Below are 14740 nucleotides of genomic sequence, written 5' to 3' on the forward strand. Positions count from 1 at the left end.
CCCAGGGAAGTGGTTGAGTCCCCATCCCTGGAGGTATTTGAAAGACGTGTAGATGAGGCGCTTAGGGACATGGTTTAGTGGGCATGGTGGTGTTGGGTTGACGGTTGGACTCGATGATCTTGGAGGTCTTTTCCAACCTTAATGATTCTATAATTCCCTCAACATTCTACTGTGACAACAAAGATGTGCTATTTCAACATTAAAAAAAAGAAACAAACCAAAAAACAGTATTCACTCTTCAAAATCATTCAGAAGATCCAAGTGTCTGTTAGGTGGATACAGTATGATAACTTGCCACTCTGAATGGCAGTAAAGCAGAGAAAGAGACATATTGCCACAGAAATCCCAACAGCAGTGATCCTTCTCTTATCAGGCACTTCTAGGACACTTGGCCTTTTCCCTGACTATCATAGACACCTACAAGACATAATTCAGAAGAAAAAAGAAAAGCTATCAATGGACCAAGAGAAATCAGGTATAGGTGACCTCCCTTCTGTATGCTGGGTTGCATCAGAGGAAGAAAACCTCACCAGAGCAACCAGCAAAATTGAAGAAAACTCATTCTAAGTGGAGTGGAAACAGTGAAATAACCTGGTAGACTCTTCTATTGGCATATAAAAAGTCTCATCTTAATTTATGCATAATAGATGTAAAGGAGATCAAACTCCGCAAGAGCAAAATAGATATCTTTTTACAGTAATCTACCACACATTTTTAGGACCATAGAATAGTTGCTGGCACAAGAATCTGAATGCTAACAGACATATCCACTAGATAAACATCTTAAATGTGTCTGAAAGTGTAAATCTCTCATACAATCAGAAAGGCAGAGTAGGCGGTCCCTTGTGTAAGTAGTAATATCCTAGACATCTCAGCACTTAAGAAAGAAATGTGAACTCTTCCTTTATATAAAGGAGTGGAGTTACAGTCCACTGGGGAAAGTGCAGCAGAGTGTGAAAGTTCTCCACCTAATCTCATACTTCCAAGGATAAATGACATCAGTTTAAAAAAAAAAACAAACCCAAAACCCACAAAAAACCAAACAACAATCAAGCAAAAAAAACCAAAAACGCCACCAAACCACCAGTGAGAGAAAGAAGAAAACCCAACTAAGTAAATAAAATGAAAAGGAGACACGCTCCAGTGCCAACAGTGCTCCAGCTGAGCAAAGTACCCTATGGTATGAAGCAGCTGAATCTGAGGATTGCGTATCTTTTTGTCTGGGTATTAAGGACCAGAAAAAGGGTTGGATACTTCTATGAGGGCCCCAAGGGCTGGTGTGATTCCCAAGGTAATAATCCAGGTGGGCAAGCCAGGGCTAATGAAATAGACTCACAGAGTCCTTGGCATTGGGCTGAGCAGAACCTTTCAGATAAAGATCTTTCAGATGCCTCAGGACACAAGTGGTCCTTGAAGAATGACCTCAGAGCTTGAGCCTTCAGGTTTTGCCCCAGAGAAGAAAATCATCCAGCCCAGGTTAGTAGGAATGGAGACTACAGAAAGTATACTGCTGTTAGCATCCAAAGAGTAACTACCTGCACACTATATTCATTTTGAGGGGAGTAAAGCTGGTGATAGCAGAAAGCTTTAGATTTAAAAGATGGGCTTTAGACTTCAAAGATTTAAAAGAGGTCCAGGTCTATCTCCCTCCAGTAAGACATTGCAGGCACTCACATATATCATGTCACCCACACCCCATAGGAAACAGATGCAAAATCGAGCTCTCAGACAAGCTGCGATCCCAAGAGATCATCTTTCTTATGCGGAACACAAGTCCATAAGTCAGCAGAAAGAACTAACACACTACAGGCACTACTCTAATCAGCAGTTAAAGGAATGGGGGGAGGTCTCAGAAAAGGTGAGGGAAAAAAAAGATGTACATACAAACAATATAAGAGAGACCAGACCAGGTTTAAAAAGCCTAAATGTAAAAGCAGCAATAGTGCTCTCTCACGTGATACTCAAGAAAAAACAAGGTTGTGGTCCCCTATTCCTGAAATATTTCATCATGCTGAAAGATGATGAAAACATGTCTGAGTACAGAGAACATCTATAGTACAAGAAGTCTCTAAAGTAGTCAGCTTACACATTAGAATGTATGACTGTGTATATTAACAATCAAACATAATTAATCATTTAAAGTAATCTCTCATCTGACAATTGTGTTAGTGTTTTCACTCCTTTTGTAGCCAGGTCAACCTCTTAGATTTTACTGTATTCAACAATGTGTGCCAGCAATGGTGCCTCTTAGAATTTTTTGTTTGTTTTGGGACATAAAACCAAGACAACCCAAGCTAAGCAACAAAATTTGCTTGAACTTTAATAAGAAAATACAACAGTTTTAAATAACAAAGCCTGCGAGCCTTAAATAACAACGCCTGAAGCCTGTGAAAACACGAGTACTAAGAAAACAATCAAACCTAATAGCTGTTCTCTAAAAAATTGGATACTATTTCTAGTTTTCAAGCAGATATTATTAATAGCAAAGTTTTTGTTTTGGAGGGAGAGGAAATGGTAGAGGTAAAAAAATCTAATCTGCCAAGACAAACCAATCTGCTGTCAAATCATATATAAAGCTCCACAGTTTAAAAAAAAAAACAAAACCCACAACTTCTTTCCATGAAGAATCTCAAAATCCTGAGAAATATTGTTTAATCCACAATCCAGAAAAAAAGTGTTGTATTTACCTTAACATGCCACTCAGGATGAGAATTCATATAATCAAACAGCTTCTGATAATTCTGGTACTGCTGATCCCATTCTGAGCTCTCAGCATAGCGGAAATCATCCCCTAGTGGAGCCAACAGAACTTTAGTACGGAAAAGCTTTGACTTCTTTCTGTATTGATCTAAAATCATCCAAGCCCTTGAGGAGGGAGGGAGGAAAAAAAAAAAAAGGCAATTTAGCAAACAGAAGAATAAAGGTCAGCATTTGACGAAACAATTCTTAGATATCAAGTTGTGCGTTAGGGTGACCCTAAATAAGACATACAAAACTCTGCTATTTCATTTTGTAACAAGAAGCTGGATGCAATTCCCCTCACTGGGACACCACATTCAACCTATTATTGTTGCAAACACTATGCTAACTAAATCCTCCAATAAGCTTATCAAGCTCCATCTCAAACAGCAGGTCAGTCTGCATCAATTTGTTCCTGTGCCAACACTAACCTTCAGTTTAAATTATGTTTACCTTCTTTATATTTAGATAATAATCCTGATCCTCTCCAGCCCTTATTTACAATAATAAGCAAGCTCTTCTCATCCCCTCTGGTAATTCCCTTGGATACTTTGCTTCACACCTTCATGTCCTTGACAGAAAAACTGCCCATAAATTAATCTTTGAGAAACTCCAGCTTTGGGGGGAAAAAAAAAAAAAAAAAATCTGAAGGAAGTTCACTACTAACAATCACTGTTCCCCCTTCAGCTAGCTTCTTACCTGTCTTAGAGCCAGCCCTCTCAAGCTTAAGTACATGTCCTGAAAAATTAAACCCACTGCTTTTCTGCTTTTGGCCTTTAAAAAAAACAAACAAAAAAAACCAAACAGAAAACCTGCACGTGCATACACAGAAAAAAGGCAGTAAAATTATCCTTTGGCACCTACTAACTCTTTGACAGGTAAAATATCAGTTCTGCCATTAAGCAGCAATGTATTAAAAGTTACAAGTCTGATGTCTGGATTACTGAAAAGGTCCGCTTCTGCCCCTCCTCCTTCCCCTCCCAACCACAATCACTATCAAAATCTTCAGATGCTGATCCTCTCTAATTAAAGTTATAGAAATAATTTTAGTTGGGAGTATAAACCATAGTAACATATTTAAGAAAACAGGAATACAAATGACAAAGTTTTAAAGAGAAAATAGCAGCAAAATCCAGATTCAGTGAGCTTTTTTTTTCTAAGAGTCTTTTTAATAGATGGTCTACCAAAATCTACTTTCAACTCATACTCTTGAAGATTTGTTATCTAAACATTTATGTGAGAATTGAATCTAGTCCAATATATTTGAAAACCATATTTCTTTGATCAGCAAGTCAGAGTTTATTTGTTTATCGGATTATAAAAGTATTGAGTAAACAGAAGGTCTGATTGTATTCTGGAGGGAGAAAGGGGGCACAACAACATGTTTAATTAAGGATCTACATAGTTCTGCTGAGATTGGAACAGACCCAACTAGTGGCTTCCCCCCCTCTCTGCCTATAGTTTGATTTATAGTTCACGTTACCCAGTATTTAGGCTTGAATCAATATTTTTCCGTGACTTTCAACAGGTTGCCAATTTAAACACAAAGACTTCCTCTCCACACAACTAACAGAACAATTGGCACAACACAAGACTTTATAATTCTCCCTTCTAATAAGCCAGCCTAACTCAAATTTTCCACATGCAGCCTATGGTTGGAAACATACTTTATTTTAGAGCCTCTTGAAAAATACAGGACTTAAGGAAAGGTTACAGTTAACAGGATATTTGACTTTGACATCTCTCTTCAAAGTCCTCCTCTAGTTTCTTTCCAAATCTACTGCAAAATTCATCAGTGTTGCTGTACTCCCTTTCTTCAAAATACTCATAACTGTAGGATTATTAGGTGTTTTTAGGGGGCAGCAGGATCTTCCGCCATTGCAAACCAGTTTCAATTGCAAAAACAGCAAAGAAAAATTAGATGTCTCAAGTCAGGTATATCCTCTTAAGTTTCTCTCAGATAACCTCCTAAATCACTATTTCATACAGGAGTGAGAAAGAGTCAGCAAAAAGCCCCAGACAGAATTTGCTGAAGATGAAAAATACTTCTGGAGGAAAAAAGAAAAAAACCCAAACAAATTCCACTGACTCTCACCAATGCTTTCCCCTTCTGGTTCCCCAGCAAGACAGTATTAGATACATTGATATATGTTTATCCTGCCTACCTAAATAAAAATTTAAAAACTAGAGAGATCAGTCATGAGAAACTTCTTGTAGCACCATAATTATGGATATAGCGTATCATCAGCAACTCCATTTTAATGGCTTTTAAAAAAAAAAAAAAAACAACCCAAATTTTTGGTTTTATACAATCAAAAGTCCTTGGAATTGTACACAAGATGCGTTATGTAGTTCTCAATATTCAGAGCAACCCTAACTGCACAGTTAGTTGGCAACACTGAAGTACATAAACATTTTCAGTAACAGCATCAAGGATATTTTTCACCTTTCTTTGGGAAGCTTTCAGATTATCACTGGATGCTTAAGACCTTAAGACAAATGAAGACAACCCCTTCATATTACAAGTGTGTTCTTTTAACACAAAAATTCCAAGTATTTGGCTAAAACATATCAAAAGAATTAACGTGGCTGGATTTGCCCCTTCCTATGTCAAAGGAGGAGGAGCAGTAGCAACCCAGAGTCTGTGGGAATCACAATAAATTTTGCAGCAGTTATAGCAAGTCCTATGTGACAGGTTTGACAGTGGTCATGGCTTCACAGTCCCTACTACTTCAGCCCATACAGCACATGAAGCATTAGGGACTCACTCTTTGCTCAGTTATCTCAACTAGAAAACAAAACCATTTGGTGGATTGGAAATTTTCTAATCAGGTAATTTGGTGGAGGAGATGGCTATGCAGACAGGATGAGTACTTCCTAAGAGGGTGATCTCAGATTCCTGAGGTTGGCATTCACAAACATTAACCACCAACGCCACATCAGCAATGTAATTCTGAGCGCCAGTTGCATGTTGTGCAATGTGATCAAGCGTAAAGAGAAGAAAGTTGAAGGGTAAAATTGAGCTCTTGAACAGTAGGGGGTGAAGGGGAAAGTCCATTTTCTACTCCTTCTCTGAAACGCGTAACTTGCAGTATAGATTCTTTCCTATTTCCATGCACGGGAGAGAAAGACATGCACCAAAACAAGCTATGCTTCCTCTAACAAAACAACTCATTCCCATTCAAGGGGAAAAAAAAAACCCAAACAAAAAACCAGCTGTTTTTTCTTGCTAGTGTGAAAAGCTAGAACTTCAGCATTCAAACATATGGATAAGGATGCAGCTGCAAAAGAGGGCAAGTGCAACAGCAACCTTTATAACCTAAGCTGTTATGAAGTGTAATTAAACAAGTACAGGCTTTCAGTCAGGCTTCTATTTCATTCCTTCCTACCAAATCACAACTAAAGTGGCAAGGCAATGATAATCCAACAGCTACTAGTCTTAAGTTTTCAATTCAGTATCTCCTCAGTATATATGTATGTCCATAATAGGATCCAAAGCAACAGCCTCAGCTGAGTATTGGTGGATTGGAAATTTTCTAATCAGGTAATTTGGTGGAGGAGATGGCTATGCAGACAGGATGAGTACTTCCTAAGAGGGTGATCTCAGATTCCTGAGGTTGGCATTCATAAACATTAACCACCAACGCCACATCAGCAATGTAATTCTGAGCACCAGTTGCATGTTATGCAATGTGACGAACCGTACAGAGAAGAAAGCTGAAGGGTACTCAGCTCAATACGCAGCTGAGTATTCAGGATCTGTGTTTTATCAATTTTGTTGCAGCTTTAGCATTGAAGAAAGGTCAGTGATCTAAACCTTGCCTCTAAATTAATAGTGTGTATCAAATACTTTTTCTGAGATCTATGTAGTGTAGATCTCCTGTATTTTTCCAGTCTTAAAAAACAAAGCAATCAGAGATGAGAGGCAGATTAGTGTGCTACAAATCTTTAACCTTGGAAAGTTTATGATGTAAAGATAGATTTTCCAATTACTTCTGGATCTCATACATCTCCTCATCATAACAACTGTAAAACTTGTGTTGTTACAGAGGTCAGCTCACACAAGTTTTTGGTTGCCTACAATATTCTTTTTCTTTTTCGTAAAATATGAGCAGTTTTTAGCATTCTCCAGCAAAACACTATTTCCTATGTTTTAGTGAATTTATTTCAAACTAGACTCTCAATCTACGGTTCCTGTGTTCCTTCCAGTGTTCCAAATGTAAATAAACCAGGCTCCCAACTCGAAGACCACATGTTAGTTTTACTTTTCCCTTAGGTATTATCTACCATACTGCTGTTTCAACTCCCTGTTAGACACTGAAACTGTTTTTACCTATCAAAAGCTGATGCAAAAGATTAAGTTTCAGAGACCATATTGAGATGATGATCTCTTCAACTTGATCATACATTGTCTATGTCTATACATTCACCACATACCTGCCCCATTTTCTCTGACTTCATAAGACATGATGAAAGAACGATTTCTTTTACAAGGTCTAATTTAGATTGTTATACACAGCTTGCATCTAGGAAGTGCAGGGATAAATTAAGATCTAATTGAAAAACAAAAACCTTAAAAAGCATTCCAAGCAGGCTTTCTACACTATACTTATAGCCTGTATGTTCCAGGTATTTGTTAAACAAGCTGTTACTCTTCTACAAATATTGGTCTCACCTAATTGGGATATATATTCAAGATTTTTCTTTTTACAACTTTGATTTAACACTGGATGCTTAAGACCTTAAGACAAATGAAGACAACCCCTTCATATTACAAGTGTGTTCTTTTAACACAAAAATTCCAAGTATTTGGCTAAAACATATCAAAAGAATTAACGTGGCTGGATTTGCCCCTTCCTATGTCAAAGGAGGAGGAGCAGTAGCAACCCAGAGTCTGTGGGAATCACAATAAATTTTGCAGCAGTTATAGCAAGTCCTATGTGACAGGTTTGACAGTGGTCATGGCTTCACAGTCCCTACTACTTCAGCCCATACAGCACATGAAGCATTAGGGACTCACTCTTTGCTCAGTTATCTCAACTAGAAAACAAAACCATTTGGTGGATTGGAAATTTTCTAATCAGGTAATTTGGTGGAGGAGATGGCTATGCAGACAGGATGAGTACTTCCTAAGAGGGTGATCTCAGATTCCTGAGGTTGGCATTCATAAACATTAACCACCAATGCCACATCAGCAATGTAATTCTGAGCACCAGTTGCATGTTATGCAATGTGACGAACCGTACAGAGAAGAAAGCTGAAGGGTACTCAGCTCAATACGCAGCTGAGTATTCAGGATCTGTGTTTTATCAATTTTGTTGCAGCTTTAGCATTGAAGAAAGGTCAGTGATCTAAACCTTGCCTCTAAATTAATAGTGTGTATCAAATACTTTTTCTGAGATCTATGTAGTGTAGATCTCCTGTATTTTTCCAGTCTTAAAAAACAAAGCAATCAGAGATGAGAGGCAGATTAGTGTGCTACAAATCTTTAACCTTGGAAAGTTTATGATGTAAAGATAGATTTTCCAATTACTTCTGGATCTCATACATCTCCTCATCATAACAACTGTAAAACTTGTGTTGTTACAGAGGTCAGCTCACACAAGTTTTTGGTTGCCTACAATATTCTTTTTCTTTTTCGTAAAATATGAGCAGTTTTTAGCATTCTCCAGCAAAACACTATTTCCTATGTTTTAGTGAATTTATTTCAAACTAGACTCTCAATCTACGGTTCCTGTGTTCCTTCCAGTGTTCCAAATGTAAATAAACCAGGCTCCCAACTCGAAGACCACATGTTAGTTTTACTTTTCCCTCAGGTATTATCTACCATACTGCTGTTTCAACTCCCTGTTAGACACTGAAACTGTTTTTACCTATCAAAAGCTGATGCAAAAGATTAAGTTTCAGAGACCATATTGAGATGATGATCTCTTCAACTTGATCATACATTGTCTATGTCTATACATTCACCACATACCTGCCCCATTTTCTCTGACTTCATAAGACATGATGAAAGAACGATTTCTTTTACAAGGTCTAATTTAGATTGTTATACACAGCTTGCATCTAGGAAGTGCAGGGATAAATTAAGATCTAATTGAAAAACAAAAACCTTAAAAAGCATTCCAAGCAGGCTTTCTACACTATACTTATAGCCTGTATGTTCCAGGTATTTGTTAAACAAGCTGTTACTCTTCTACAAATATTGGTCTCACCTAATTGGGATATATATTCAAGATTTTTCTTTTTACAACTTTGATTTAAAGACACATGAGGTTTCCTTCACATTTGATAAGCACTGGGTGTGTCATAATGATTCTTCTATTAGCTCTACTGCTCTCCTGTCACCTTCAGCTTTCATTTTTCTACTTTCAGAGAAAATGACTTTTTCTTAACATCATTCCAATTTCCACCTTAAGGTATGACAATTGTAATGTATTCTGTTTTATTTTGGTTTTATCTTCGATAAAATTTTGTAATAGAATTTTACTGACAAAGTGAAGTTTTCAAGATGCTTGGCAAAATTCACACTCAGAAAAAGGACATGCAGACTTGACATGTAGACAACCAACACATAATCATCCCGTCATCACTTCAAAACTTCAGCATCAAGACTAGAACCAAAAAGTCACCCTGCTATCCTTAATACATTTGTTATTCTCAGCAATTTGCAACAATTGTAAACACCTACCTAAATTTCTAACTCTTGAACTTGGGGATGGTTTGAAGGCCTGAAGATAGTAACAGGACTGTAGAATACAATCTTTTTCTGGAAAAACCTTTAGCAGTTCTAGCTTTCCTTTCTTTTTTTTTTTCTTTTTTTTTTTTTTTTCCTCCTCCCAGAATTGAAAAGTAGTTTTGTAAAACTGTAAAACTTGATTCTTACCCGTGGCAAAACAACTCAGTGTTTCTATTTGAAAAATAAAATTGAGGTTAATATGATTCCCCCGCCCCCCCAACCAGACATGTAAGACATAGGACTCAGATTCATCTAAAGCGTCCACTTCAGGAAACCTAGGCCACAGACTGAGAAGTTTTGCAAGGATATACCACGGAAAACATCTCATCATTGGTAGTTACAGCATACTACACCATGCTGTCCCTGAAGTCTTCCAGTGGCATGAGACAGATCACTGTCTATTCATAAAATTCACAAAAACTACAGTAAACCAGTAACATGACTATAACCAAACAGATGACTATGTTCTGCCTAGCATTCAGAGATAGTAATAGTTAGACCCATGTATCATGAATAGAAAAGAAAAATATTTAATACATCTTCCTTAATTATAACCTATCTTCAAATTTCACTGTCAATTATGTTCTGAACTTATGAGCAAACACTAGATTAAGTAACAGATATTATTTTCCTATGACAAGTTTAATTTAAGAACTATATAAATTCACCAAGCTATGCTAGATATCATCTTTGACCAGCATAATTTTTTTTTTTTTAAGTTATTCTCTTGCAGAATATGTAAAAACTGTACCTGTGTTGAACATTTCCAGCATGAATGGCTTCTGGTGGAACTCTCCATGGACAGCTTACTCTTCCTCCAGGAAGACGTTTGAAATCAAACTGGCAGCAGATTTTCGGATCCGGACCACAAGTATGAGGAACATCATAGCTATAGAAAGGCATCATATGACAAAGGATATCTGTACTGGATCCCAAATCTGGAATTAAATATATAGAGCACACCTTTAAAAAAAACCCTCTCAGATTTGCCAAAACTAAATCAGTTCCATGTTCTTAATCCATTATTAAAAACATCAGATCAAGACAATTCCTTGCTTTGAATATCCATACCTGGAGTCTACATGTGTGGTACTTACAAAGGTAAAGAGGCTAAAACCAGAGATACAACAAAGATTGGAATGTTTCAATCAAGTACCAGCTGATTAGGAAAGATAGGAACAAAATGTTAGGGTTTTTCTACCCAGATAAATCTCATTATTTCCAGAGTTTCAGAGGTGAACAAAACAGATCTTTTACACTTTTCCATCTAGTCAGTCCATTCCCTAAAGTTTAACCCACCAGGAGCAGAGATCTATACATATTGTGTCAAGTCTCAAAAGAAATGTAACTTTGAAAAGAACCTGAAGTTCTCATAGAACTTAAGAGAACTTTAAGTTTACTCACCTGATAAAACCCTCAAATGCTGATTATCTATATCCAGCACTAACTACTTAAAGTAATTTTATGCTGAAAAAAAGGGATGAATGCTGTAGATGTGCCACAGAACCTGCATCCTAATTATGTCAACAATACGTATGAAAATACTCTTCAAAACCTTAACAGCGTTAAGTCTTCAAAGTTCCAATCCAGATCTTTTGTTTAAAAACTCCTATTTTACTACTACATATTACTAAAAAGGTAATATTCCATAAATATATGCATGTACTTTTCAACTACAGGAGTTCTCCTTATCTCAGGTACCACGTCTACATATTACGCCAGATGAGTGTGCAGTGATCTTTGATATGTGATCTGTTTTGAAAAGCCTTCTTTTGAAGGCCAAATACTAGACCATATCATATATGTGATTTATGTATGCAACTATTTAGGAAAAAGGCCTGTCAATTAAGTATTCTGTACACTGAGTGGCATATACCAATATTCAAAGAAAAATCTCTGAAGTGTCAGTATCTGACAACTTCTTTCACAGTGGTATGTTTTCCTCAGGTCAAGTTTACTTGTGCAGCTGATTGCTTTCCCTGAATACCCTCCTTCCTACAATTTCCAGTTAAAAACAGAGAGGATCTAAAAAGCTTCAAAAACACCACCACCTTTCAATAGTAAGTACTAAATACGTTTGTTTGACCCTGTATTGATAAAGCAGTGACACACTAGCTTACTTTAAAAAACAGAAAGACCAAAACCTCAATGATATACATTCATCATACAGTTTATTGGAATGCTGGTACAGTACAAAGCAAAACAAAATGTTCATACAGACACATCAGTTTGCTAAGGTATAATCACTACATTACCTAAGAAAATTTTCACACTCTGCATTGTATAAATAATATCAAAAAAACCAATTATATTTATTCTAAGAATAAAGTTTTAGAGGAGAATTTCATTGCAAATTAAAATGGTGAAATGTTTTTAATCTATTTTTCTGACTAAAGATAACCTAAAAATTTCAAGTCCACAGAAAGCTACTGTAACTAATGACACTAATTTGTCACACCAGCTGGAAAACTGGTTGCTTTACAGTTTTTTCCTTAATAAGAACATAAACAAGACAGATCTCTCCATCTCCAAATATTCACTTTTGGCCTTTTCCGCCCCGCCCCTCCAAAAGAAATGTTCCTTCTCCTCTACTTCATTTCCACATAGTAGGAATAGAAGGAAGAAAACAAAGAAGTGAGAAAAAGAAAAGGAATATTCCACCCCATTTACTTTTATATATATATATATATTTGTAAGGAATATGGGAGAAGGGAAATAAGAGAAAGTAAAAGTACAAATGAAGGTGAAGAAACAGGAAGATCAGAGGAACAATGGCAGTAATACAGTTTTTATATTTAACCCCTTTTCTAACACACAGGTACTCACATTCCCTTTCTGTTATTAAAAAAAAAATCCCCAAAACTTAACCTACATGAAAGACTTTTTTTCTTTTAACAGAACTGCAAGTCTAAAATTTTCAAAACTAGACTAACTTCTCCAAATAACCCGTTCTGTAAAGACTTCCATAGTATTTATTCAAGTTCTCTCCATATTTTACCTGTGTAAATTAACAAAATAAATTGACATAAAGGAAAAACACATACCCCAGTTCTGTCTCCAAAAAAATTCTAGTGTCTTCTGCGTTGCAAAATGTTTTTTAACTGAGTAATGAACTCTTTGTATAAGCATATTGGAAAATCCTGTGCGTTTCAAAAGGTAGGCCATTGTTGGTGAATGCCCAAAAGGATCAATTGCCCAACCAGACTTTGGTTTTACTCCTGTTGACAAAAGAAAAAAAGTAAAATGGAAAGAAACTTTTTCTTTTCCCTCAGAGAAAGCTATATCAATATAATTCAAATCAGAGCACTAAAGATAAAGTTTCCAAGAAGATAAATTTAAATATACAGCTGAGTATTAAGCCTCCTGCAGAACACAGCCTGGAATTAACAAGCTAGAATTAAACAGATAAACAATAACAAAAAAAAAAAAAGTAATGTCTTAGAGGCAAGGCATTCTGTCTAACTACATAAAAAAACCTGAGATTAGTACTCTATGTTGTTACACTATTGCAACTATGTCTCAAACATCTTTACATGGAATCATAATGAAATACATCTCCTTTTTCACTTTAAGTAGTTTACAGATGTTACAATTGGAAAGGAAAGCTGAAAGAAAATGAATGGATGGAGGTGGATTGATGTTGTAGCTTGTTGAATTTTCACTGTAATTTAAATAATGTTAACCTTTGTTGGCTTTGGAACTAACTTTTCTTTTGATTTATTTGGTTGGCAATCATTAGAATCATGTTAATACTGTCTTTTCACTGAACTTCATACTAGCAAATAAAGAAGCGATATCTAACTCTTTTTTAACTGATTCTTCAACATGGTTCCTTAGGCACATTTTTACTATCTTAGCAAAAAAACCAGTAGGGAATGCATTACGCTTTTATTAGGCCTTCCTTCCCCCATCTCTTAATTATGTCAAGCTGTGTTTATGGAAATTGCGATCTAAGAAAAACAGTGAAACAGCTTTTCAAAATAATTTCAGTTAATTGGATGAAGTAATGTTAACTTACTATTAAAATCACTGTACAAGTATTTTCTACATAAAAAGGGTTATCTCTACTTATGGAACATTATCTCTACTTGTAGAACTAAACAAAAAAACCCATCCCAAAGCCACCAAAACAGTTCAGTCTACAGTCAGTAATTCCTGAATGTTTCAAAAGCGAATGAGTCGGCCTTTTTTTTTTTTTAAATATGAACAATTCTAACATTACAATGTGTTTAGGCTTTATAACTACTACTACTGCTACAACAACTACTACTGAACTTCATATTTACTTTTTTGAAAGCCTTACGTAAGAGAATATAATTAATACACAGCCTGCAGGAGATCCAAACACATAAAAGGCATTTCAATTTTTAAGTCATTTTAGGGCCTTTGTCATGATTTTCAAGAGACAGAAATGGCAATCGGAAGTTGTGATACCAGAGACATGATCTACAATTCAGCATGATCTAGTGTTCTATTTCATTATGCTAACATACTAGGCACATCTTTCATTGATCCAGACAAAATGTTATGACATAAAATTGGTTAAATACACTTCATCCAGGAAGTCCTATCTGCAAACAGTAATTGCAAATATTAGACTCAATCCTATAGCTTCCAGTAAGTGGTCTGATTTAATGTTTCAGGAAAACAGAGTAAAGAGAGCCTTCTAAGCACCTCAGAAATACAAAACAGCACTTTCTAATTGACTTCCGGTATTAACAGTTAGATTTTAGATCAAGCTACATACCGAGGTTCTTTTCTAGCCATTGATGTCCTTCTATCAGCTGGTCAACTAAAGCAAAATAATGAGGAGAGGCTTCATCAGGCATGACCCATCCTCCTGTTACTATTTCAAATTGTCCATCTTTTATTAACCTGAAAAATATGTAAATTGTGTTCAGAATCTTGCATATGAAAACACACTCTTAAAAATCAATTTCTGAATACCCAATAGGTATTTACCAGGGACACGATGCCAAACTGGGATGGCTCCTGTGATTGGAGTGTTGGGATGGAGGGATACAGGCTCTTTAGGAAGGACAGGCAGGGGAGACGAAGAGGGGTGTCACCCTCTATGTCAATGACCAGCTGGAGTGCATGGAGCTCTGCCTGGGGATGGATGAGGAGCCGAATGAGAGCTTGTGGGTCAGGATTAAAGGGAAGGCAGGGATGGGTGACATTACGGTGGGGGTCTGCTATAGGCCACCCGACCAGGAAGACTGAGCGGATGAGGCCCTCTATAGACAGATAGGAGCAGCCTCA

At 36.5% G+C, this 14740-nt stretch overlaps 1 protein-coding gene across 1 annotated transcript in view; it reads right to left on the minus strand.

The window, feature by feature from the left end:
• Window positions 1–14740, minus strand: part of MAN2A1 (mannosidase, alpha, class 2A, member 1) — a 156380-nt gene that overhangs the window by 74494 nt on the left and 67146 nt on the right. Inside the window, exons 5-8 of the mRNA XM_009328733.1 lie at window positions 14226–14353; window positions 12523–12696; window positions 10230–10416; window positions 2688–2865 (exon numbers count right to left, since the gene is read on the minus strand). Coding sequence (XP_009327008.1) covers window positions 2688–2865; window positions 10230–10416; window positions 12523–12696; window positions 14226–14353 — 667 coding nt within the window. The remainder of the gene's footprint in view (window positions 1–2687; window positions 2866–10229; window positions 10417–12522; window positions 12697–14225; window positions 14354–14740) is intronic.

The sequence above is a fragment of the Pygoscelis adeliae genome, unplaced genomic scaffold, assembly GCF_000699105.1.
Source record: "Pygoscelis adeliae isolate BGI_AS28 unplaced genomic scaffold, ASM69910v1 Scaffold16, whole genome shotgun sequence".
In the NCBI taxonomy this organism is placed as follows: domain Eukaryota; kingdom Metazoa; phylum Chordata; class Aves; order Sphenisciformes; family Spheniscidae; genus Pygoscelis; species Pygoscelis adeliae.